At 37.0% G+C, this 27,178-nt stretch overlaps 1 protein-coding gene across 10 annotated transcripts in view; it reads left to right on the forward strand.

The window, feature by feature from the left end:
• CFAP206 (cilia and flagella associated protein 206) overlaps positions 1–25,632 on the forward strand; it is a 31,998-nt gene extending 6,366 nt beyond the window's left edge. For all 10 annotated transcript variants that reach the window (XM_070633581.1, XM_008515158.2, XM_070633580.1 and 7 more), the window contains 9 exons: positions 431–619; positions 1,404–1,562; positions 2,909–3,117; positions 10,053–10,172; positions 11,827–12,025; positions 13,570–13,710; positions 16,452–16,645; positions 21,069–21,209; positions 25,163–25,632. In XM_070633581.1, the coding sequence (XP_070489682.1) occupies positions 431–619; positions 1,404–1,562; positions 2,909–3,117; positions 10,053–10,172; positions 11,827–12,025; positions 13,570–13,710; positions 16,452–16,645; positions 21,069–21,209; positions 25,163–25,393 (1,583 nt within the window). In that variant the 3' untranslated portion in view covers positions 25,394–25,632. The remainder of the gene's footprint in view (positions 1–430; positions 620–1,403; positions 1,563–2,908; positions 3,118–10,052; positions 10,173–11,826; positions 12,026–13,569; positions 13,711–16,451; positions 16,646–21,068; positions 21,210–25,162) is intronic.
• Positions 25,633–27,178: the final 1,546 nt, after the last annotated feature.

A 27,178-nucleotide genomic window follows, 5' to 3' on the forward strand; every position in this document is an offset into this window, starting at 1 on the left:
ATGTGCTTACATGTAGTATACTACATGTACATGTAGTATATACATACATATAGCATACATGTATGTATATAGAACATGTATTTATACCGTATATATTTACAATATATATTATAAATTATCTTGTATACTTTCTGCTTAATTGGGATATTTTAGCCCTGATATTTCTGTTTGGATTGTCTGCTTAAAGTCATACGTGTTTTGACAAAGTGTGCCATTTACATCACTGTCATAAATCTTTCCCATTAAATTTTTGTCTCGAGGTTACTTGCTGGCCACTGTTTTTTATTTTGACTGTAACATGTTAATAAAATACTTGTTTTTATGCAGTAGGATGCTATACCCAAGCTATTTTTTCTCTTGTCTTGCTTTCTTATGTGAGAAGAATTCTAAATGTCAAAATATATGGAATATTGTCCTTTGCCAATTTTAGAGGAATTTCTTGAAGAGCATCACCGAGTTCTGGAGTCTAGATTAGGCTCTGTTATGAGAGAAATTACAGACAACAGAGCATGTGCTAGAGAAGAATTGGAAAGCCTCTACCGAAAGATCGTCAGCTATGTGTTACTGCGCTCTGGGCTCGGATCCCCCACAGATATCAAGATTGTCAGAGAGGCAACAGGTAACAAGTAGACATGATTTCCATTCCATAATGAAAATATATGAACATTGTGGCTTATACAATGTGTTAAATTACAAGTGTTGATGAAGTTTCATTTTTATCTGAAAAAAAAAATCAGCACAAATAAGAGGTTAAAACTTACCCAGACTCCTTTTACACTGTGTATCAACTCTAAACCTCAAGTAGCACCTCTGGAATGTGAATATTGTTAGCTTTCTTAGAGCCATGTGTCTCCGGGGGCCTGTTACTTCTCATTAGAGAAACACTGGCAGTATGATTAAGAGTACCCAGAGTGGGTAATGAGGACTGCTGGAAGGGAGTTTCATATTGATGAAAGGAATTGTCTCGCCTAAATGGATGATGGAAAAGGACACCATTTTATCTTCAGGAGATACTTGCCACTTTAATACTTTAAGATAAGGAATAGGCAAGATCTCTAACCTTCCTATGGCTTTCTTCCATAATTATTTTAAAGCATCAGTTTTTCTACTCAGAGCCCTAATTAGAAAGCTTGTTTTAATGACCATTGCCAAAAAATTACTGATGGGTGCTTAATTATTGAAATTAATTAATTATAATTATTAATTTATTGAAATTAATTTCAGTAGCCCAGCTTTGGCATGTGATCAATTTTGCTGTGTATTCTGTAATCAGGTATCAGAAGTGTAAAGAATCATAGAAGTAACTATGAAGACCGGCCTCGACTTTCTGCTGAAAGAAACATGATTTAAATTCTGATATCTTTATGCTATCATTTTGTTGTCATTTTTGTGGTTGGTTTTAGCTGCCCTACAGAGTGTGTTTCCTCAGGCTGAGCTTGGGACATTTCTAACTCTGTCTAAGAAGGACAAAGAACGCCAGCTGAAAGAACTCACCATGATTGTTACTGGAATTCGTTTATTTAACCGAGACTGTGGAAAGGGAGGAGAAGGCATTGATGACCGTAGGTATATCGTTAGGTTAATTCTATAGATTATGCAGGTTTAAAATTTAACTTGCATGTGAAGAAAATAACACCCAGTACACCACTGGCATTTTTAGATTTAAGATTTGTGGTTTTGATTATACCTTAGGTAATGTTCATAATGTATAGTGATTTTTTTTTTTTTTGAGGAAGATTAGTCCTGAGCTAACTACTGCCAATCCTCCTCTTTTTGCTGAGGAAGACTGACCCTGAGCTAACATCCATGCCCATCTTCCTCCACTTTATACGTGGGATGTGTACCACAGCATGGCTTTTCCCAAGCGGTGCCATGTCCACACCCAGGATCCGAACCAGCAAACTCCGGGGCCGCCGAGAAGCAGAACGTGTGAACTTAACCACTGCGCCACCAGGCCGGCCCCTGTATAGTGATTTTTAGTTTTGCTAGGGCAAGACTTTAAGTTTTGTGTACTGTGAAGCTAGTTTGGGAGAATGAATCAGTGAAAGAAGTGAGGGGGCCTGCCCGGAGGTCAACCTCCCCAATTCCCTGGGGCTTTGTGTGCTTTACTCCAAATCAGATAACCAAAGGGAATAAAACTCCGTGATTTAGAAAATAAAAAGCCTCCTGAGAGCAGTTGCTGATGCGGTTAGTGGAATGAAGAGGTCCGGGAGGAGCTGTCTGCAGATCTGTGAATTCAGGAGCCTTGGCTGTGCTGTTATATACTTACTCCTTTCCCTACCTGAAGTTTGAGAGTGCTCGTGAACTATCTGGTCAAGGACCTACCAGTAGAAGTTGCTTCCTCGTGGACTGGGTGCGCATATAGGCCCACCGATAAGGGGTTAGTTAGTGGCTTCTACCAGATCACTGATCTGGGACACTAGGGTAATTTTTTGCCTTTTAAAAGCTGTTCTAAAAAGTCAAATTCCCGTTCTTCCTAAAGTTCCCTATCTTCCTAGACTATTCTGTTATTTTTCAGTATCCCAGTCAGTTTCTCAAGTTGCACACCCTTTTTTCTTTTTTACGAATAGAAAAGAAGACATACAGAAGGAGAGGGGGAGTGGTCTTTGCAGAGGCGCTCGGTCAGTGGCACAGGATACCAAACCTATTCTTTAGACTCTTCTTTCTTTTAGTGGCAAAAGCTGATCTGCTCTAACTTTTGGTTGTCCTTCTGACAATAGCTTTTGTTTGGACAGGTGTTTTTTTCATTCTTCAAGGTGTGGGAGCTGTGAAATACATGCCTCATTATTATTTATTTGGCTGAGAAAAAAAAACCTACTCAATGTTCAAAATATGACCACTTTCTAGGCTTTCTTCTTAATTCTTTTTAGATTCCTTCATGTCTTTCTTAATATGCCTTTTAAACCAGTGCCAGCTATTCTCCATGAAGCGATCCCAGCCACCACTCAGCATATTGACTCCCAACTTCAGATTGCCCAGGAGCAGGCATACCGCTACACAGCCATCCTTGAGAAAGTCAGACAGAACCCGCTCATGAGTGTGCAACTTCAGCCGTATATGTTAAAAGAGGCACTGTATAATGTGCGACAATATGAGATCTTCCTTCAGATCATCTTGGTGAGCTAATGTCATAAGATCTGGGCTTTTCCATAGAATGCAGCTTCTTCATGTATTATGGGGCTAAAACCAAAGGTAGAATGAGGTCATTGATAAAGGAGACGACCTTAATAACTGCACAGTTTCTATTGCATCTGTAGGAACTAAAATAGAAGTGGGGAAGTTGGATTTTGATTTTAATATATTGATTTTCTAGTTGTTTATTCTCTTTGGCGCTCCATCGCATGATTGTTGTTAAGCAGTGGGATGTGTGTATAGGTAAGTAATACTGCATTGTTTGTTTTAATTCAGAGCAAGTGTCTAACATGTTGTTTGGCAGGTAGTTGGCACTCAAATAATTTTTATGTAATTGTTCTTACTGTAAAAACTGGCAGAAAAGATTTTTATTTCTGATGTTTTTAGATCTAATGAGCAAGCCAAACAATATCCCCAGAGTTGGAAAATATGGTAAAGTGGTGATTTTAAACGTTTTTTCAGCAACAGAGCACTTTCATTCAGTTGGAAACTTACTCAGAATCCTAAAAGTATAAGACAGATATTTAGATGGAAAGATTGGAAGACCTTTTCACCAAGGAGCATCCCCATGCCACCCTAGGGTTCCAGGGAATACTGTTTAACTACATCATGACAGCAAGCTATGTTCCCCCTGGTCACTGGTTTTTTCCCCCCAGCTTTATTGAGGTATAATTAACAAGTAAAGTTGTAAGATGTTCGAAGTGTACAATGTGATGATTTCATGTACCTACACATTGTGACAGGATTCCCCCGAGTTAATTGACACTTCCATCCTGTGGGTCACTGTTTACCTTTACACAGCCTCTGCTTTCCAACAACCATGATACTCAGAATCAGTGGAGCCATCTTTTGTATGTGTGAATACTAAGGTCTTGAGGGGTAGAATAAGATGTATTCTGGTCATCTCTTCTTTTTAACTTGTATCTTAATGGCTTGATACTACTTTCGAATGTACTTGATCTGTCTTCTCTCCTTACCTCCACTGTGGAGAATAGGAAGATAAACATCCAGGTGACATGACTTCATTGCAACAAACTAGGAGTGGTCCTTACAACTGACCTACTATCTAATTGCCTTCAGAAGGGAGACTCTTAATCAACTATTCCAAACCAAATCATTCTTTAGGGTAGATGTTCCCCTAACATTGACTTGTGGCTATCAACCTTGTGTAACTAGACACATACTAAGGATTTTTTACGTCAGTTTATCTTGAAGTGCGTACAGGTCCACAGGAATATGACCTTGCATTCACTTTTGTCATCTGCGTTCAGAAGGGATATCATCATATGGTATCTTTTCACAGCTTGTAATTGTGAATCATAGTCAAACAACTAACTGACAGTCTGAAATTCTCACTGGAGTTCTCACTCTTAGAGCTAGACGGACAATGAGTAGAGTGTGTAAGTGATGAGTGTGGGCTCTGCAGCCAGACTGCGTGGGTTCTAATCCTGACTTTGCTACTTACTAAATCTGTCTTTGAGGAAGTTGCCTAACTTCGCTGTGCCTTGGTTTCCACATCTGTAAAATGGGGTTATTGATAGTCTCCACTATGTAAATAAGGGAGAACAGTGCCTGGCACATAGAGCTCAATAAATTGATGATGATGATGATGACAACGATGATGATCCTGCTTCCACCAGTGATGTTTATTATTACCATCATTATCATTGTGAGAGCTTTACCAGAACAGCTCTGATTTCATTTTGGTAGAGGCACAAACTGGAGAGTTCTTATTTTTCTAGATAATATCTTATTTCCAAGGCCTTTGCTGCTCATATTATTGAGAAAGGTAACTCTGATCTTAGCACTCATCGTGACTACTTCATACTAATTCCAGTCAGGGTCAAGATGAGTTCTCTTAATTTTCTGACATTTTGCTGCTTAATCAGAGTTTCTTTTTTTGTTGTGTTTTTTAACTATTCAGTCTTCCTGCGTGGATCTACCTTAGTTATGGTTAAGGTTGAGTATTACAGAATCGATATTAGTTTAATCAGTATTATCTCTAGGTTATAAAATATGGCAATTTTTGTTTAGCTCAGAGTTTTTCTTATCTGTGAAGTCTATGGATAGTCTTAAAAATTTTTTTACATTATCTGAACAGATATTAATATAATTTTTTGAAGTATTGATTTGAATTTAAAAATTTCTTCTTTTGCCAATGCTACATTCTGTTTATGCAAACATTTGGAAAATCCACTTATCGCCTGGGTAAGATAGTAAGTTATTTTCTTTTCTTTTGATCAAGACATTATCTGCTGCAGTCAACAAATTCAGATATTCTGGAAGAAAAAAGGCGGGGTGATCACAGTCCTGATGGCAGTCTTAGCTGAGAGAACAGAATTCCATCCTCTGTAGGCTGTTGAAGTGCAAGGCAGTCACCAAAGAGAGAAAGCTGCTTATTGTTACTGTGCAAATAAAAGTAGACACAGAACATTTCCTAAAATGTTTAAGTCAAGACTTTTGTAGACTTCCTCCCCCGAGCTCTGTTTGCAGGGCTCATTCACAGAATAGACAACACAGGACTTCCTGATTTTTCCTGATACTGCAAGTAAAAAATCAGTTAGGTGGAATCTGTGTCTTTTTTAGACTTGTTGAAAGACATCCATGGAAGAAAATATGAGGAACTCATAAACTGAAAAGGGAGAGGGGAGGACAAGCAGCATGCTGGGATCACAGGCTTTCCCCAAGCAGTTTTTGACTGCATTATGAAAAAAACTTTTTGTTTTTGAGGAAGATTAGCCCTGAGCTAACTGCTGCCAATCATCGTCTTTTTGCTGAGGAAGACTGGCCCTGAGCTAATATCCATGCCCATCTCCTCTACTTTATATGTGGGATGTCTGCCACAGCATGGCTTTTGCCAAGTGGTGCCATGTCCACACCTGGAATCTGAACTGGTGAACCCCGGGCTGCCAAGAAGCAGAACGTGCAAACTTAACCGCTGCATCACCAGCCAGCCCCATGAAAAAAACTTTTTAAGTGATAGCAGGCATTCCTAGAGGACTAACTTTATTATTTTTTTCACCAACAATCTCATTAGAAATATCTTTTTAAGTGTCAGGATGCTGTCAAGTTCATGGTGGCAGATACATGTTTTTCAAAATGTGGATTTTATCATTGGCAACAAAAACTATTGTTTTCCTGGAGTGACAGACTTGTTTCATCCACACTAAAGAAAATATCTGCCAAATAGCTAACACTCAAAAATCATAGTTTTTCAGTTGTTATTTCAAGTAAAAGTGGTGTTCTGTTGTTGGAGGGGAGAAGCTAGTTCAGTTTGCAATTCAATCATGTAAATATTTTCCTCAAAAGAACTACCCATTTTAATATGCAGTAGAAGAATTTTATATGTACTTTCCATTTTATCACACTGAGTATTAGAAAGCTGTGTACTTAAGGATCAAGATTTAATAAAATTAATACCTTTTACTGCATCATCATAGCTACTGTTAAGTGAAACTGGATTTTTAAAAATTGACGTGTAACTGACATATGACATTAATTAGTTTCAGGTGTACAACATAATAATTTGATACATGTATATATTGCAAAATGATCACTACAATAAGTCTAGTTAACATCCTTAACCTCACATAGTTACAAATTTTGTTTTTCTTGTGATGAGGACTTTTAAGATCTACTCTCTTAGTAACTTTCAAATATACAATACAGTATTGTTTACTATAGTCACCATGCTGTACATTACACCCCCAGGACTTGTTTATCTTATAACTGGAGGTTTGTACCTTCTGACCCCCTTCACCCGTTTCACCCACCCCCTCTTCCCCTGCCTCTTTCAACTACCATTCTATTCTCTGTATCTGTGAGCTCAGTTTTTAAAAAAATTTTTAAGATTCCACATGTAAGTAAGATAACACAATATTTGTCTTTCTCTGTTTGACTTATTTCACTTAGCTTGATGCCTTCAAGGTGCATTCATGTTGTCACAAATGGCAGGATTTCCTTCTTTTTTATGGCTGAATAATATTCTGTTGTGCTTACACGCTACATTTTCTTTATCTGTTCATCCGGTGATGGAGACTTAGGTTGTTTCCATGTCTTGACTATTGTGAATAATGCTGCAGTGAACATGGGGGTGCAGATATCTTTTCTCATGAGTGTTTTAATTTCCTTTGGATAAATACTCAGGAGTGGAATTTCTAGGTCATATGGTAGTTCTATTTTTAATTTTTTGAGGCACCTCCATGCTGTTTTCTATAGTGGCTGTACGAATTTACATTTCCACCAACAGTGCACAAGGATTCCCTTTTCTCCACATCCTCGCCAAAACTTATTTTTTGTCTTTTTGATATTAGCCATTCTCACAGGTGTAAGGTGATATCTCATTATGGTTTTGCTTTGTATTTCTCTCATGATTTGTGATGTTGATCACTTTTTCACATACCTGTTGGCTATCTGTATGTCTTCTTTGGAAAAATGTCTATTCAGATCCTTTGCCCATTTTTTAATTGGATTGTTTGGGATTTTTTGCTATTGAGTTGTGTGGGTTCTTTATATATTTTGGACGTTAATCTCTTATCAGATACTGTATAATTTACAATATTTTCTCCCATTCAGTAGGTTGCCTTTTAATTTTGTTGATGGTTTCCTTTGCTGTGCAGAAGCTTTTTAGTTTGATGTAATCCCGTTTGTTTATTTTTGCTTCCGTTACCTTTGCTTTTGGTATCAAATCCAAAAAATCATCACCAAGACTGATGTCAAGGAGCTTACCACCTATGTTTTCTTCTAGAACTTTTATGGGTTCAAGTCTTATGTTCAAGTCTTTAATCCATTTTGAGTTGATTTTTGCGTATGGTGTAAGATAGTAGTCCAGTTTAATTCTTTTGCATGTGGCCATCTAGTTTTTCCAACATCGTTTATTGGAGAGACTGACCTTCCCCACTGTATATTCTTTATTTTACTCCTTTGTCATAAATTATTGACCTTACAGGTGTGGGTTTATTTCGGGGCTCTCTATTCTGTTTCGTTGATCGATGTGTCTCTTTTGATGCCAGTACAGTGCTGTATTGATTACTATAGCTTTAAAATATGGTTTGAAATCAGGAAGTGCGAAGTCTTCATCTTTGTTCTTCTTTCTCAAGATTGCTTTGGCTTTTTGGAGTCTTTTGTGGTTCCATACAAATTTTAGGATTGTTTGTTCTCTTTCCTTGAAAAATGCCACTGGGATTTTGATAGGGATTGCATTGAATCTAGACTGCTTTGGGTAGTATGGACTTTTTAACAGTATTCGTTCTTCCAATCCGTGAACGGGGAATATCTTGCCATTTATTTGTGAGGTCTAACTTCACAGCTAGAATTCTACATAGTTGTGAACAAGTTCTTTTTGGTAAAATTAAACAGAATGATTACTTTAGGACATTATCAGAAAAAAATCAAGAAGTTCTGCATGCCTACTCTGTGAATGGATCCTGCAAACAAGCTTGGGAAGGAAGTCTAGAGTATCTTCAGTTCTAGGTTTTAAGAAGTGTTCTGTCTTGAATGTAACTTTTACTTTGGAGAACATATGCAGATTTATTTCTGTTTCTTGTTGCTGTTGCACAAATCAAAAAAGACTTTAAGGACTGCATTTTCATATTTGATTCCTAAAGGAAAACTAACAAGGGGGAAAAATAGTCTGTGGAGTAGACAAGAGACCTACTAGGTAGGATAGATAGTATTATATGGAAAAGTAAAGCAAGAGGAGGGGAGATGCTGAAAGAGTAGAATGGATACGATCAAAACAGGATGCACATTGAATAAAAAGTTTTATTAGTTGAAATACAGTAGTAATATTTGCTGTTTCTTATGAAGTAATTATTTTCGTCATTTAAAAATAGTCTAGTAAAGCATATAATTAGGCTACAGATACTGAGAACTCGAATGCACTTTTTTTCTCTTCAAATAGATATCACAGTTTTACACTGTACTGATAAACCCAGACCATTGTAATTTCTGGTCACATCTTAGGCAGTGCACATACTGGGTAAGAGCTGGGCTCTGTCCTCAGTTGGTCTGGGTAGAACCATGATTCTGCCCCTTCTTAGCTGTATATCCTTGGGCAATTTACTTACCTTCTGTAGCTTGGTTTTCTTATTTGTAGTTAATGCTTTTTGTACTTGTGTTTCATATGGTGCTTAGCACATAGTATGAATAAATGCTAGTGATTATTTCAGATTCAGCATTTAGCACTTTATTTTCGGATTACTATTGTTGTATCAGAAATATGCTGTGTTTTTTCAATCCTTAGTTTCTAAGATTTTCTTCATTTTTTTTCACTTAGAAACATTTGCCCTGAGTTAACATTTGTTGCCATTCTCCCTCTTTTTTATGACTGAGGAAGATTGCCCCTGAGCTAGCATCTATGCCAGTCTTCCTCTATTTTGTATGTGGGTCGCCACCACAGCATGGCGATGAGTGGGGTGGGTCTGAATCCAGGATCTGAACCTATGAACCTGGGCTGCCGAAGCAGAGCACATAAAACTTAACCATACGCCTCAGGGCTGGCCCCCAGATTTTCTTCATTTTTGAATGTAATTTTTAAAAATCTTGGCATCAAAATAGTTTTCAGAGGAACACTTCATTAATTGTATCATGAGGAATGGGAAAATAACAGCTATACAAAGTTGTGTCATAGGATTCACCTCTCGGGAATGCAATTATGCTGGATATCAAAGAATACTTTTATACATTTGACAAAAATTATAGCCATTGTGTTTCAAAAGGTTCATCCGTCCAACAGATACTTCTGGAACACCCTCCATGTGTCAGTGCTGTTCTTGGTCTCGGGGTGCCACGCAGGACACACTCTCTGCCCTCACTGAGCTTACCTTCAAGAGATGTAGGGGGCAGGTGGGGTTTAAAACACAGAAGGTTTTTGTAGTGAAATTATAAAAATATTAATGCAAATTATATTGTCTTCACAGTCAGATATAATTACTTGTGCTCAAGAAGTGGAAATGATGATAAAGAAGTTAGGAGCCCAGCTGGAACAATTAAAAATGATTGTAAAATCAAAGACAGCTGTCCCGACATCACAAGTCTTTGTAAGTATTTGTCATTAACTTCGACCTTGTTTAAGGGCAAATGTACTTTTGAGTTCTATAAAATTGAATTGGAAGTAATTATAATTATTAACTATCAAGTACTAAAACTATATTAATTTTATACAAATTGATCCTGTTTTTTATGGTTATTTTATAGTAATAGTATATTATAAGTTGAATGAGAGGATTCCTTTGGTAGGTGATTGTTACTTTGTTGCTTATGGCAACAAAAATAATCCATGGGGTGATTGTTACTGAAGTGTTGCCTATGGCAACAAAAATAATCCATGGGGGGCTGGCCCAGTGGCACAGTGGTTAAGTTTGCATGTGCTGCTTGGCAGCCTGGGGTTCGCAAGTTCAGATCCTGGGCACAGACCTACACACCACTCGTCAAGCCACGCTGTGGCAGTGTCCCATATACAAAGTAAAGGAAGATTGGCACAGATGTTAGCTCAGGGACCATCTTTCTCAAGCAAAAAGAGGAAGATTGGCAATAGATGTTAGCTTAGGGCCCATCTTCCTCACCAAAAAAAAAAAAAAAAAAAAAAACCAAAGTAAAAGAAAAAAAGTAATCCATAGTGCAGTGTTGAAAATGTGTTCACAGTAGCTAGTTAGAAATTACCTCCAGCAAAGAGGTGCTATAACTTGTAACCTTTCTGCAAAGATAGATAATAATCACTTTGTTTACCAGGCCTATACTTACACTGACTTTCTGATTATCTGTACCACTTTATGGGCAAATCTGGTAGCCCCAAAGAGGTATAAGATGCATATGCAGTATTTTATAGAGCATTTTGAGGCTCTCATAATTTTCTGTAATCATTCTCAATACTTCATTTTAAAAACCAAGAAACAAAAAGCTAAGTTGTTTAATTTATAAGTAGGGCCTGATTAATTTTTTTGTTTGTTCTGTAAGTTAGTGAACTTTTATATGAATAAAAAACATTTATCTCACTGACCAAAGATCTTTCACCTGCAGCTCACGAGGCATGCCCCAATTAGCGTCTCTACACTTTCCAGATTTTTGAGTCAAGATTAAGGAAGACAAATCTAGTTATAATAAGTCATATTTAGCTTTTTTGGAAAAAGAGGATATTTTCTCCTTGATATTTTTTTTTTTTTAAGATTTTATTTTTTCCTTTTTCTCCTCAAAGCCCCCCGGTACATAGTTGTATATTCTTCGTTGTGGGTCCTTCTAGTTGTGGCATGTGGGACGCTGCCTCAGCATGGTCTGATGAGCAGTGCCATGTCCGCGCCCAGGATTCAAACCAACGAAACACTGGGCCGCCCGCAGCAGAGTGCGTGAACTTAACCACTCAGCCACAGGGCCAGCCCCTTCTCCTTGATCTTTTGAGGTGAAGCGTCCATGAATCTTTCTTAGCTGATCAAGTGTGTGTGGCTTTTTTGAGTAAATTAATTTTATGACAATCATCCCCAAATAAAATGCTTTGAAATAAAATGCAAGTTTATTTTCTCATAATTTTGGAGTCCAATTTCTCTCTAGATTCTATTATCTAACTTCGTGAGACTTTCACTTGTCTTAAGGAAGAATTAATTTCTGTATAAATGAAAAGTTGTATTTATTTTTGAGAGTACAAGGATCTATAGTTTTATTAAACAGTTAATGTTTTGCACATTGTTTTCTCTTCTGCAGCCCATCTTCATTGCACTTTCCAATCTGTGGACCAGCTTTCAGGATGAAACGGTTTTGATTAGTGTCCTCAGTAATTTAACTAGTCACCTGGAGGCATTTCTGGGTGCTCATGAACTACTTTTTCCTGAGAAAGTACTGCGAGGTCTTCTTGATGGAGTGACTGTGAAAACTGATGTGTTTAGAATGAGAGAACAGATGGGTAATAGGAATCATCCATTATTTCCTCTTGCTTTTAAAATTCCCTTTGGAATAAAGTCACTCTTTCGTTTTAACCTTTTCACGTTATATCTTTCTGATAAAATAGTATCTTTTTTGATTACAAAAGTACTAATGGTCATTATAGAAAATGTGGAAAACTGAAAATATGTAACCTGAATATTTTACTATCCAGCAATAACTATTTCTAATGTTATTGTTAGTATTTTGGCCAACAATGGTTGTCTGTGGTTTTGTGTTTGTGTTGTAGTCTTACTGATTTTATTATTGATTTTTAGTAGAAAAGGATACTAATCCTTGCTATAGTTATTTCAAATAAAGCTCCTTTTCTTTGAAATATTTGCCATGTATCTACCTCATATTCAGGTTGAAATTTGTAAATAAATCAATTTTATCCCTGTAAAATTGAGCTTATTTTAGGCCCTTTAAGAGGGTATTCTTATAGGAAGTCTGTCTTTATCGATAACCTTCTTTTAACGTTTTTGGTCCCTTCTATCTTAGTTAAAGACAACTTAAAATTCATGAGAAATGCCAAAGTAGAGTCTGGGACTTGAGTTATTGCCTAAAAAGAAAGTTTTTCCAGAAAATAGATAATTTACTCTCTAAATTTCCTTTTCAAATTTGATTTTTGTAAAAGTGAAAAATAAAAGTGTAGTGGTAATTTCCATTCTTAAACTAGTAAAATACATAAAATCTGGAAACCAAATCAAAGAGACTCAAAAGTATCCTTCCAGTTAAAGTTTTTCCTATTCATTTTTCTTTTCATTAAAACAGCATGTCTAAGTAGATAGTAGCTCAACCGTATGGGCAAAACAGTTTACTTGCACCTGGTTTAGACGTGTCATTTCCCACCATATATCAAAACTTTTTATGCACCAGAACACTATTTATCAAGTGACTGCACCGGTGAATGGGGAGACCTAATGTTCTTTTGAAAGAATTTAATTTACACTTGCCACATCTCATCACTGTTTGGGGCTTTCAGGCTTATCAGGAAAAACGAAGGAAGGTTTATTTTCTCCAAATTATGCATTTACTTCTGGTTGTAGCCACAACGTCGCTGTGTATCTACTGTTTGTATGTAGAGGCAGGCAGAGAAGTGTAGGTAGGATTGCAAAAGCTACGAATCTTGGGGATCAATGTTTTATAAATGCACGTTTTTATTTGTGTAAAAAAATTTAGTCAATTTAACTATCAAATGTAAATAGATCAACCAACACTTGGAAGAATTTTTTGAAAGTGTAAAGAACAAAGATTGTACATCTTGTTATCAAAATTAGGTTACTAAGAGATATTTCCTGACTCTTTCTGCTCAGAACGTTCTCAACTGACTCAGAAGCAGTAGTGTCAGTATATAAGCACCGTATTCAGAGTCTTTTGCCAGCTAGTAGAAAGAGCTGCGCCATCTTGAATGAAGTTGATCTGTCTCTATTTTAGTCACATAGCAGCCACTCTCTTCCGCTTATTTCCTTCCGTTGTTTACTCTTCTCATTGAATAAGTTTTTCTTATTTTCCTTTTCATTTTAGAAGATAGAGTAAATGCAGAGGATTTCAGAAAACTGGAATGGCTTTTCCCAGAAACAACAGCAAATTTTGATAAATTGTTACTTCAGTATCGGGGATTTTGTGCTTACACATTTGCTACAACAGATGGTCTTCTCCTTCCAGGTATAGGGTTGTAAATAATATTACTCCCACTTCCCCATTTTTTCTTTAAATGAAGTGCTGTCATTGTCATTTATTCATTTTTTAAAACTTCATGGGATCTGATGGTGAGCAATGAAAGGAGCTACAAAGATGATTCAGACAAAGTCTTCATCTTTGAGGTGCTCACAGTATAATCTGGTAGACTGAAATAAACAAGAAATTATAGTACAGATGATAAGTGATGGAATGCGTATATAATGAAACATGGATGCTACAATGTCGTAAAAGAGGGCCGACTCATATGCCCAGTGAAGGATTCCAGAAATGTTAGATGGCATTACTAAAATATATCATCTTCAAAGTAATTACTTGAAAGAGCAACACTAATTTGACTGAGATGTTTATTAAAAAAAATTCTTTGTCACTTTATGGTTATATTCTATTAACATAGATCAGGATTTCTGTGTAAGTCAGATGCCTCTAAAGATATGGCCAGTATTTTATCAAGTACAATTTTTTATGATGTATTTATTACTAGAGCATCTCCAAAACAAAGAGTGAATCAGAAATTATGATGAAATAAATTATTATCCAAAAAGTGCCTTGTGAATTGGGAATAACAAGAAGTCAGTTAGAGCTAGAATGAAAACAGTTTGATGACATTGTTTTTTTGTTTGCCTTACACCCTTAACCTCCTTCCTTTTCTTCCCTCTTTGTTATTTCTTTTGTTGTGTTTCACAGTTGGGTGGTACTTTTTTATTCCAAAGAATGATTGAGATTGTGTGTATATACAGGCTAGAGAATATACAAATTGACTCATTTTTTATGGTATTAGATTTTTTCATAATGGGAGTAACAGACGGTTTACTGTGGGGCCCTGAGAGAATAGTATTATTCTAAGGCCCTGGGAGGGTAACTGTACTGAGGAGAAAAGTTAAGAGCCGTGAAGTAAAAAGTGATGGAATGTAGATGGTTTTTTGCTTTTCTTCTCTTTTCTTCTTTTCCTTTCCTTTTTCCTTCCATCTTTCCTCCCTCCCTCCCTTCCTTTCTTCCTTCTTTCACAACGAAGAAAGGAAGGGAGTCATGAGAGACACAAACAGGGACGTGGGGTGATGACAGAGGTAGCAGGATGTAGTTGAAAAAGCTTTGGGCTAAGATTCAGGAAAGCCTGCTTTCCAGTCCCAGTTATACCTGGGAACTGAGTGAACTTAGGAAGCTTCAGCAAATCTCATGCCTGCTGTGGACCTCAGTTTCCGTGTCAGGAAAAGGAGAGGGAACAACTGGGAGGTCTGTTTGGTCCCTTCCAGCTTCCACTATGATTCTAAGAAAGAGAGAAATAGAAAAGTAGAAGGGCTTGTAGGGCTGAGGGTTTCAGAATCTTCTCCGAATAAGCTAGTCGTGACTACTTTATTTCTGTTTACTACATTATTTCTACTTACTACAGTATTTTCTGGGCAGGAGCAACCTGCACTACCTCAGAGGAATTCTGTAGGACTTCCCTCCTTCCGTGGGGGATGCAGACCACATGGCTTAAATCCAAGGTGATGCTGTGGCTTCCCAGTCAGGGTCCTCTTCAGATGTCTTCCCTGACTATTGCCTACCACTCTTTCCTTTCTCACTACTCCAGCGTCACTGACCTTGTTGCTGTTCTTGAACGTTCCAAGCCCATTTTCACCTCAGGAGCCTCTGCACTTCAGAGCCTTTGCACTTTCTATTGCTCCTACTTGGAAGCTCTGTCCCCTAGGTAGCTACATACCCTGCTCCCTCTTGTTATTCAGCCTTTCCTGGTCACCCAATTTAAATGTCAACCTCACCCTTCTACCTTTTACTATGTGTTTAACCTCCTTTATTTTTAATATTTTTTCTGAAGCACTGATCACTTCCTGGCCTATGGTATATTTGTTGATTTGTTGTGAGCAGGAACTTTGTTGTCTTCTATATTCTCAGTGCCAAGAACAGGGTCAGTAAATATTTGTTGAATAATTGAAAGAATAAATAAATAAGACAGTATTGCTGTTTCCTATATAATTACCACAAACTGTGTATATATTTAATAATCCATATTTTATGTAGTATCTTTTGACAGGGAGAAATACTTTCTAACATGCGAATTTGCATTTTGGAAAAGATGTCCCATTTTTGTAGTTCCTACAGATTTTTTTTTTTTTGAGGAAGATTAGCCCTGAGCTAACATCTGCCACCAATCCTCCTCTTTTTGCTGAGGAAGACTGGCCCTGAGCTAACATCCGTGCCCATCTTCCTCTACTTTATATGTAGGACACCTACCACAGCGCTTGCCAAGTGCTGCCACGTCCACACCCAGGATCTGAACTGGTGAACCCTGGGCCACCCAAGCGGAACATGTGCACTTAACTGCTGTGCCACTGGGCCGGCCCCCAGAATTATTTTTAAAACAGTGCTTATAGTAGCATTTAAGAGGATTTGAAAAACCAGCCAGATGACTAAGTGGCTTCTCATAAAAGACTTGTAAACATCTTATATCTGGATAGTGAAATATTTTTATACAAAATCCTACTTTAAAATTTAAAAATATATAAAATTAATTAATTTGTTATGAATTTAATATAAAATATAATTTAACAAAATATATAATTTAAAATTGCTAATTGTAATATTTTAGCCAAATTAAAAAAGTGATATGTTAAAAATGGAATATATAGGGAATGGTTCTATGAGTGTGTTACAAACATAGCCTCACTTAATATTTCGTATCTAATTCAATTCCTTTTCTTAATTTTTAGGAAATTCAGCAATTGGAATTTTGAAATATAAAGACAAGTATTACACTTTCAATTCCAGAGATGCTGCATATTCCTTTGCAGAAAATCCTGAAAATTACATTAATTTAATTACAGAAAAAGCCAAAAAAAATGCAGAGTTAATTCAGCTACTGGAACTTCATCAACAGTTTGAAACCCTCATTCCATATTCTCAGGTAAGCAGGGTCAGTATTTTAAGAATATATGACATTTAAAAGGATAATTAACTAAAGCTGTGTTTTGTTGTTGAATGGTTCCCAAGTCCAGGCAAAGACAGGGTCAGCTGAGGCCTTTACAGGTTATCTGAAGAGGATTCACATCTGAAGATGGAAACTAATGAAATCCACAAAGAATAACGAAAACAACATAGGGAGTCAAATTGACAAATTAGGCTGGAAAAACCTGAATGAGAAAGACTACATTTAGATAAGTCATTGAAACTACAGTATTTCCTTATCTAAGATTGAAGGAGCGCAGCACAGACAACATAGGTGATAACTTTCTTATACTAGGAGTTGTTAAATAATTTAACAGGTTTAAATTGCAGTGGTCTGAAAGGCCTCAGAAAAGATCTGAAGGTGTGTTTCTTTGTATGTCAGTGCCTGTTCTTTAATTCATTCAGCAAATATTTACTGAGCCAATTCCTGTGTGCCAGGCACCATTCTTGGCACACGAGATTAGCAGTGAACAAAATAGATAAAAATCCCTGCTTGCATGGGGCTCACGTTCTACTGCTGTATATTCTTTTCGTTTTCCCTCTCTTTGTCTCTCATTTTTCTTGTTCACCTTTTAATTGCTCTTTCTGTCTCTTCTCTCTCGTTCAGTTCCTGTCTTTCAAACTCACTAAAATAGAAACCTAAAATACATAGTTTAAATGTTTTGTGTTTGTTACTTTTACCAACATTTTGACCATGAAGCAGGTGGGTTTGAGTATGACTGACCAGGTTGACAGGGATCCAAGCAGTGACTGATAAGAGGATGGTCTGGCTGGTGACAGGGAGGCATAGATGGTAGTCTGAATGCTTGGGCAAGAAGACTGGGATCAAGCTCAGGACAGAGTGGTTGGAGGGGTCAGCTGTGGTGGTCAGTACCCTGGACAGCTCAGGTGGCGCTCTTGTTCTCACATGGTGCTACCAGTCTGCTGATGTGACACTCCAGCTGTCCTTTTGGATGAGACAGTTCTCCAGAGTTTCCCCCTGTTGTAAAGAGAGATTAGTCTGTTTGGTATCCTTCTGTATGTGGGCCAATGGTAGGCCTAGAATTTTGGGCTCAAAAGGTTACTGTCAAAATGATTGGACCAGTTTAACTCCAGTCCTTGAGACCTGTCACTTACTCATAATCCTGCTAGCACTTGCTCTTACCTGTGTTTATAATTTTTGCCAATGTGATGAATTTAAAATGGTATCTCATTATTGTTTTAGTGTGCATTTTTCTGAGAATGAAGTTCACCATCTCTTCTTACATCAGTTACTCATTCCGGTTTCGCTTTCTATACATTGGCTACTCATAACTTTTGCCAGTATTTTTTCCCGTACTGCTCTTTCTGTCTTTAACTGTTGATTGGCAGGTGTTTCTTGTCTTGTCTATTGTAAGTGTTAATCCTTTATCAGTTATAAAATTTGCAAATGTCTTTTCCCAGTCTGTCACCTCTCGGTCAGCTTTGGCAGTTGAGTCCTTCATTGAAGATACGTCTTTCATTTTAATGTAGTCAAATCTATTAATTTTTCCCTTTAAAGATTGTGCATTAGAAAGTCTTGTTTTAGAAATCCTTCACTGTCTTAAGGTTATCCATTTACATTTTCTTTTGTTTTAATTTATTATTCACATTTAAGTCTTCAGTCCATTGGAGATAATAAGGAGTTTTAATTTTATTTCTTATGTAGTGAGCCAGTTTTCCCAACACTGTTTACTAATATATGATTTTCCTACTAAATATGATGCCACCCCCATTGTGTTAACAATTCTCATATGAAATGTGTTTGTTTCTAGGCTCTCAATTCTGTTCTACTGACGTATTTGTCTATCTCTATACTGACACCATATTGTTCAAATTACTATTGCTTTGTAATACATTCTATTATCTGATAGAGCAAGCCCTTCCCTTTGCCTTTTCCTTTTTCAAAATTGTCTTAGGTATTCATGCTTGAATCTTTGTATGTCCATGGAAATTTCTTAATGAATTTGCCAAATTACCCAAAGATCTTCCTGAGATTTTAACTGGATTGCATTAAAATAATAAAATAGTTTCTGGGGGGAATTTATGTGTTTATTACATTAGATTGTCCCATCCATAAAAAGTACCATTTGCTTACTTTATTTTTGCCATTAGTAGTTTCATTAATTATGCCTTAATAAAACATAATGGTTTTAGTTATATTTTATATTCTGCCTACTTCTAAAACAGTATGTGAGATAACTTTTTTAAAAAGCACTTATACATCAATTCTGATAAAACAAAACTAAAGGCTAAAAAGAAAAAACTACATGGGAAAATATGTCCCACTCATTTTAAATAAATAACTGGAACTTTTAATTATAATACAGCAAAGGGTATAGAGGATGCATCACTGCATAAAAATAACAAAAACAAATACCTGTGTGTTTATCTCTTATAAAAAGAAAATTCTCTCTCAGTGCTCCCCCTGGACCCTTTTCCAATCTCATTCTTTTCTCTTCCCCACTGCAGTAACTACTTTATGAATTCGGTGTTATTCATCCCTTGCCATTTTAGTTTTGCCATTCATGTATGTATTCCTGAACAATGTGTTACTGTGAAATGACTATGTCTTTTGCCCAATTTTCTACTGGATTATATGTCTTTTTCTTATTGATTTGTAGGAGGTGTTTTTTCAAAAGCACATTTTTGATACTAATTCTTTGTCAGATATATGTTTTGTATACACGTTCCCCCAGTTTGTGACTTATCTTTTCATTCTTTTTGTGCTGTCTTACAAATGAAAATTTTTCATTGTAATGTGTAATTTATCATTCTTTTTCTTCATGTCTTGAACTTTTATGTCTTCTTTAAGAAATTCTCATGAACCCTTGATCATAAAAATATTCTCCTACATTGTTTTTTTAAAAAAAATATGGATTTACCTTTCAAACTAGTTTTTAGTCCGCTTGGATTTGATTTCTGTGTCTGGTGGGAGTGAAGATCCAGTTTTCACTTTTTCCCATGTGAGCAGTAATTGTCCCAGACCATCTGCTCAATAATCTCTCCTTTCCCCACTGAGCTACAGTGTCTTATATGCACGGGCTTACTTTTCAGGCTCTCTATTCTGTTCAATTATTCAATTTTTTAAAAATTCTATATATCTTACTATATAAGATAGTATTATAGTATATACTGTATAATCCTAGATCTTGCTATGGCTTTATAATAAGTCTTTATATCCAGTAGAGTAAGTTCCCCCACCCTTTCTTCTCTAAAGAATTTTGGCTATACTTGACTCTTGACTTTCCATATAAATTTGAGAATTACGTTGTCACGTACCATAAAAAACCTTGAAGGAATTATGACTTTTCATGTCTATAGACAAGAATTATTTGGCCTTGCTACCACTTACATGTAATTTACAGAGTTGTAAGAGAGTTCAAAGACAATGAAAGGATAAAATCAGATAACCAGAAAGGTGTGCCGTATGTAGACAATGCATAGTTTTCCATTAGAGAACAATTTCCCCCTATATATCTGGTCTTCTTTTTCCCTTTCTTTCTGTGCAATCTTCAACTCTTCTTCAGTGACCTTCAATACCTCTGAAGGCGAGTTTTGTTCCTCCATATTTCAGTGCTACAGTCCTTATAATTATTTACTTGCTATTTACGTGTATAATATTGTTAATTATCCTTTCCCCATGTTTTTATCTACCCAACTATATCATAAGACCATTCTGAAAGCAACAAGTATATCTTATGTTAAATGGTAGGCACTCACTGATGATCTGTTGCTTGATTTGGGGAAAGAAGTTAATTTCTTCTCCTTCCTCTTTACTATGACCCAAGTTCCTTAAACCTCTACCACCCCACCAGCAACTTCGTATTCAGCATAATCATATCTTGTTTTGTCTGGAATTACTGAATACTTAATATTTGAATAGTGGGCTTCTGGGTGCTGTGGCAGAAAATCAACATATTCAACTAAAACAAAACCACCTTGGATGATAATCTGCTATGTATGCATAGTTTGGGTTTAAGACGTATCCTAAAGATGTTCTAATACTTTAAACAAATGTGATTTATACCTAATATTTAATAGCTACTTTAAACTTCTGTCTGTTTCCAACAAAATATTCACTTACCCTACCAATTGTGAAAATTGGAGAGGGGCATTCCACCTGGGAATGACTGATGTTAGCTTTTCCCTTTCCAAAATATGCCTCCTGCACTAACTTCACAAAGTCAGGGACTAACCCATAATGCCCAGGAAAATAATGACATTTAGCTCACCAAGTATGAGCTTATTTTCTCTGCTACTATTTATAGGTGTATTCCATGTTCAAAAGTTCTTGTTTTTTTAATCTTTTGACAGTTTAGCTAAATATTTTAGTTTAATTTTTATTTTTTACAAATATTAATTGCAAAACTCCATTTGTTTAGGTGAAAGATGTTGACAAACATATAAAACCAATTACAAAGTGTGAAAGTGGCACACAGACGGATACACACATATTGCCACCAACAATTGTGAGATCATATGAGTGGAATGAATGGGAATTAAGAAGAAAAGCTATAAAATTGGTTTGTAACAATATTTCCTAAAATTATTTATAGGATGGGAAATTTTAATGTGTTGTTACTCATAGAGTTGGTAAGTTATTTATATAAAATATTGGTTGTTCAGAGTTCTTTGCTAATATAAAAATAATTAGCATAATTTATAATTTGCCAGCTTTACATTGTAAGATCTTCTAATTTTAAGCGTATGTAGAAATACAGAAGCATGAAACTGTTCTCAAATTACACCAGCCAGTAACTAGAACAATGATAGTTGCACGCTATTGATCTATATAATAGTTTATCATCTATATAATCTATCTATATATCTATATATATAATAGTATATTGATCTATATAATAGTTTTAATCTACTGTGCTAATCTAAGAGGTGCTAGTATTTAGAGCACTCCTAACTATTTCTAATCATTTAAAGTATACCTTTGGTTTTTTGGACTTCTTTTGAGGAACAGAATGTTATCTTTGTTGTATCACAGATATTGTCCCCTCTTATTGTCAACATGTTCTCTCCAGACACTGGGATCTCTTGGCCTTCTGATTCTCAGTCACCTTAATCATAATCAGTGCCTACCCTTAGAGCCTATCTTTGAAACTGTGATCCCTGTCGACTCAGTGAAATTCCCCCCACTTACCCTTTTTATAGTATCTTGTCATTTTAAACAACAAACATTTATAGTATGAAGGAAACAAACTCTTTTTATATCTGTAGCCTTTTCTTGGTATGTTTTATCCGTCTCTTTAACTGAGATCAGGTGTGAAAATAAACAAAGGCTACCCAAATGAGAACAGAGGCTATTTATTCAAAGCTTGCTATAGCAAGGGTCAGCCACCGTCACTTGGGTTTGGCGGAGACTCAAAGGCAGGCGGGGGAGTGAGAAAGCTTTATAGTGAAAAGGGGAAGGCTTCAGGCGTTCTCTGATGGGAGGCTGTTGACGAGGGAATACGGGAGGTGGGCTGACTTGAAATGGGGCATCTTATGTGATTGATTTGGTGAACACAGTTGACTTTCTCTGGTTGGTGCTCAGTTGCAAGGTGGGGGCAGCAGAAAAATAGGGAAGGTGGCCCATTCCTGACTGTTCTGGGCTGATTGCTACAGCTACAGAGGTTGTGGATCAGAATTCTGTAGTCATATAAGGTCTGGCCTTTGTCCATTTGTATATTCAGTCTCTCACAGGCTCTCACTAGCCACATCATTTCCCTTGCGATCCTCCCTGGTGGCAGCTTTTTAGTTCTCTGATTTCCTGAGATGAGGAAGGTTCAGCTTCCTGGTATATGTTCCAGATCATTGGTCCATTAGCATTCCAATCAGTTACTCTTCTGTAGTTCATGGAGCTCCCTCCCCATATTCTTTTCTATTATCTACTAAACTCACTTGAGCTCATCAGATAACATATATATCCCACCACAGTCATGTGCTGCATAATGATGTTTCGGTCAATGATGGACCACATATACAACAGTGGTCCTATGAGATTATAGCGGAAACAAAAAATTCCTATTGCCTAGTGATGTCATAGCCATTTGTAATATCCTGGTGCAACACGTTACTCGTGTGTTTATGGTGATGCTGGTGTAAATAAGCCTTCGAGTTCTTCAGGAGGTATTCCAGAAGAAGGCATTGTTATCAAAGGAGATCACAGCTCCATGGGTGGTATTGCCCCTGAAGACCTTCCTGTGGGACAAGATATAGAGGAGGAAGACAGTGATATTGATGATCCTGACCCTGTGCAGGCCTAGGCTAATGTGTGTGTTTGTGTCTTAAGTTTTACCAAAAAAATTTTTTAAAAGTTTAAAAGTAAAAAAGAAAGATTTTAAAAATAGAAAAAGCTCACAGAATAAGGATAGAAAGAAAGAAAATATTTTGGTACACTGTACAATGTGTTTGTGTTTTAAGCTAAGTATTATTCAAAAGAGTCAAAAGTTAAAAAAAATCTGAACGTTTATAAACTAAAAAATTACAGTAAGCTAAGGTTAATTTATTGTTGAAGAAAGAGAAATATGTTTATAAATTTAGTGTAGCCTAAGTGTGCAGTGTTTCTCAAGTCTACAGTAGTGCACAGTGATGTCCGAGGCCTTCACATTCACTCACCACTCACTCACTAACTCACCCAGAGCAACTGCCAGTCCTGCAAGCTCCATTCATGGTAAGTGTCCTATACAGGTGTACTGTTTTTTCAATCTTTTATACTATATTTTTACTGTATCTTTTCTATGTTAAGATACACAAATACCTACCACTGTGTTAAAGTTGCCTACAGTACTTAGTACAGTAACATGCTGTACAGGTTTGTAGCCTAGGAGCAATAGCCATATAGCCTAAGTGTGTAGGCTATACCATCTAGGTTTGTGTAAGTACAGTCTGTGATGGTCGCACAATGACGAAATTGCCTAACGACGCATTTCTTAGAATGTACCCCTGTCATTAAGCAACACATGACTGATACTTTGTTCTTCAGGAATTAAGAGTCTAGCAAGTGACATCGATATACTAAAAATATTTCAGTACCTCTTGGTAAGTGGTACATAGCAGAAGCAAAATAAAAATTCTACTCAATTGACTTAGGTGATATTTTAAGTTGCTCTTGAGATACAAATAGGCAGAGGAGAAGAGGGAGTGATGGATGGACAGGATACGAGAGGGGAAGGCGACGGCATCCGTCTGGACTGGAAATGTTAGGAGAGTGGGGTATTCAGTGGGGCTGCACTTCACACCGACCGAATTGTCTTTTCTTCTTCCTCAACCTTCACTTCATTCTGATTCCCACCTGAGACTTAATGATCCCCTATAACTGCATCATGTTGAAAGCCAACTCCCCATATGTTACCAACATAACGTGCTGATGAGACAAGCTGAGTATATTGCTTAAAGTCGTTGGGGGAACCACCACCTCAGCAGAGATTTGAACGTGTCTCAGAGGAGGAACAGCAAGTCAGAATTTATGGAGAATTTGAAGTTTCGTTGAAGGCAGGTCTTTCAATGCCAGGGGTAGGTAGGAGGGTGGGAAGGGGGCTTGAAGTGGGTTGGGAAAAAATCATGAAAAAGCAGTCCAGCATTGATAGGGATAACAAGGTGAAGATTTAGGAGGCTAGGGATGCAAAGAATGTTAGGGCCTAAGCTTTGTGTTGATGCCTACTACTGAAGAGGTGATGCATCTTTTAGGATGTTCTGTAATGAATGCTTAAGTTATTTGCTTCGGCAAGAGTCTCTTGGAAGGGTAAAATTATGCTATGAAGACAACGGAGTAGTAAAGTCCTGTCAATGTAGACAGTAAGCTGCGTGTAGGGGAAGTAGTTTTGGTTCTTAATCACCTGCAGTATCTCAAAACCTGAAATGTTTCCTCGAATTTCAGGTCTCTTCCTCTTCACTCACATGCTCCAGTGCCTTCTGAGTTTTTTTCTTGGACTTCACCATAACTTCAGTAACTCCTCCTCTCTTTTTATGAGCTCCTCCTTGCTTCCCAGCCTGAGTAATCTGTTTAACTTCATGTTTACAAGTAATCCATAAAAGGAGTCAACAAAATGTAGAATAATGTAAAATATAATCTGAAAACATAAGAACTTTTTATTTTAAAAGTTTTGGGTGAAGCTCATTTGAAAAAGACAATGGAAATCTTAAATTTTTTTCTTTTTAAAAGACAAACCAAATATGGTTGAAAAATCCAAGTTGTATGAATCTCAAAGTATAACAATGAAGGAATTAGCAGATTAGATTAACAAATAATTGAGCTCACTAAATCTGAATCTATATGTTCTTTCTTTGGGTCCATTTTCAGAATTTTATATATTTTCCTCCTTGGCAAAGGATATTTATTTTCTATTATGTTCTAGATTTTCTAACGTTCTAATGGTTTATGCTATGCTGTAGGTCTAATTTATTTGTGGATTGAGAAAAAAGGTTAAGCAGATATGATTTGTTCTTTTGAAAAATAATTCCTGTGTATTCTCTTTCTACTTAGGCCAATTTGCGTCAGAAAGTTACTCACTCAGTACAAACTGACCTTAGTCACATGAGAAGAGAAAATGGTTCGCAGGTGTACTCATCGAAGGATGCCAGCACGCAGTCCATGAAGGAGGGCAGCACCAGGGTGCCCAGGCCCCAAGTTTACATAGCTGGTCTCAGAGGGGGCCGGGCTAAAACCACCTGTGGAGTCAAGGTGAACTTAACTAGAGCTATTGATGAAACCTAATTTGAGGCTAATATTTTTTAACCTAATATTTTTTAAAGTAGACACCACCACATTATGAACAATGGCAAATAGTTAAAAGTATCTTTGCATCCATGAAAATGTTAACTTTGTGGTGCTGGCACATTCATTGGTTGTGTGTTTCTTGGATTCTCACTGATATTCACTGTCAAACTGCTACAAAAAACTAAAAATTGTTTTCTGTAACACATTTTCCATTCTATTAAAATTGAAAAATAAAACTCTGTCCATTCATCTTTTATTTGTTAGAAAAAATTGACAGCATCAAGACTGAAATTATGATGCTATCTGGAAATTTTACATAAAATATGGATTTTTGCCCCTTGAAAAAATCAGAATACCTGGCAACACTTGGCCAGTAGTAGCTGTGCGCTTTAATAGACAGGCACTCCCAGTTCCAAGTCCTGCTGCCTTACAGACCTCCCCCTCCGCTTCTTCGCCTTATTTACCTGACCCCGTAGGCAGTTGTGTTTAGGGCCCTTGTGAATGCCTGATAGCTAAATTTTAGAGCTTACATACTTCTAATACCAACTCATAGATAATAAAGGCTCCAAGATGGAGAGGCTGTTAAACCTGCTTTAATAGCTGGGGGTCATTTATATTTAGCATATTTTTTCTGCCTAGGTGACTTTTACTAAGGTGTTTGTATAATTTGTCTTCTATGTAGGTTAAATGTTATTTATAATATGAATATGTTTCAAAACCCACTTTCCACAGATTTTATAAAGGTAAACATCAAACACACCTACTTCTAAGTTTTCATGATTTTCACACCTGTAGTTTAAAAGGATGTTAAAGATAGGCTGGCTGGCTGTTGAGGCAGGACAGGGAGCTGTACCTGAAGGAGAGGGGATGGTTAGAGCTAATACTAAAGTTTGCAAGATTCACGAATTTGATTTTATCTGTTCTATCAACCCTCATTTGATTCTGCAAGATTCCTAAACACAGAGAAGAATGACTCATAAGCCACAATTTGGGGTTATCAAGTTAAGGCTGAAAGTAAAATTGCCAAGTGAGGGCTGGCCCTGTGGCCGAGTGGTTAAGTTCGCGCGCTCCACTGCAAGCGGCCCAGTGTTTCGTTGGTTCGAATCCTGGGCGCGGACATGGCACTGCTCATCAAACCATGCTGAGGTAGTGTCCCACATGCCACAACTAGAATGACCCACAACGAAGAATATACAACTATGTACTGGGGGGCTTTGGGGAGAAAAAGGAAAAAATAAAATCTTTAAAAAAAAAGAATTGCCAAGTGAATGAAATACCAAATCCAACTTGAGAAGCTAAACTTAATATCAGAAAGTCACCTGGTAAGTACAAGAGAATCAGAGTGAAGGGACCTGGATCAAATGGTAAACTCATCCTCTCCCAGGACCTCCACCCTCTACCCAAGCCCCATGCTCTCTAAAGATTTCCAAGCACATGCTGAACCCAGTGTCGGAGGTCACCCCCATTTCAGCAGGTCACAGGCTGAACTCATTTTCTTTGCCAAACTTGTTTCTCCTTCTGAATATCCTTCTGTGGTCAGAGGCATCAACACCTACCCAGTAGCATAAATTAAAAACTTCTTTATTGTTTTTGTCTCACGGCCCTTACATTTAACGAGTCATTAAGCCCTGTTGATCTGGCTTGACTCATCTTTGGGATCCTGTCTTCCTACTCTCACCGCCACTGCTGGAGTTTAGGACTTAGTCCTATTACCTGACTTATCAGCATGATTTTTCTAACAAGTAAATCTGACCACGTCATCTGCCCCCTCCCCCAAACCTT

Source organism: Equus przewalskii, chromosome 9, assembly GCF_037783145.1.
Source record: "Equus przewalskii isolate Varuska chromosome 9, EquPr2, whole genome shotgun sequence".
Taxonomy (NCBI): Eukaryota; Metazoa; Chordata; class Mammalia; order Perissodactyla; family Equidae; genus Equus; species Equus przewalskii.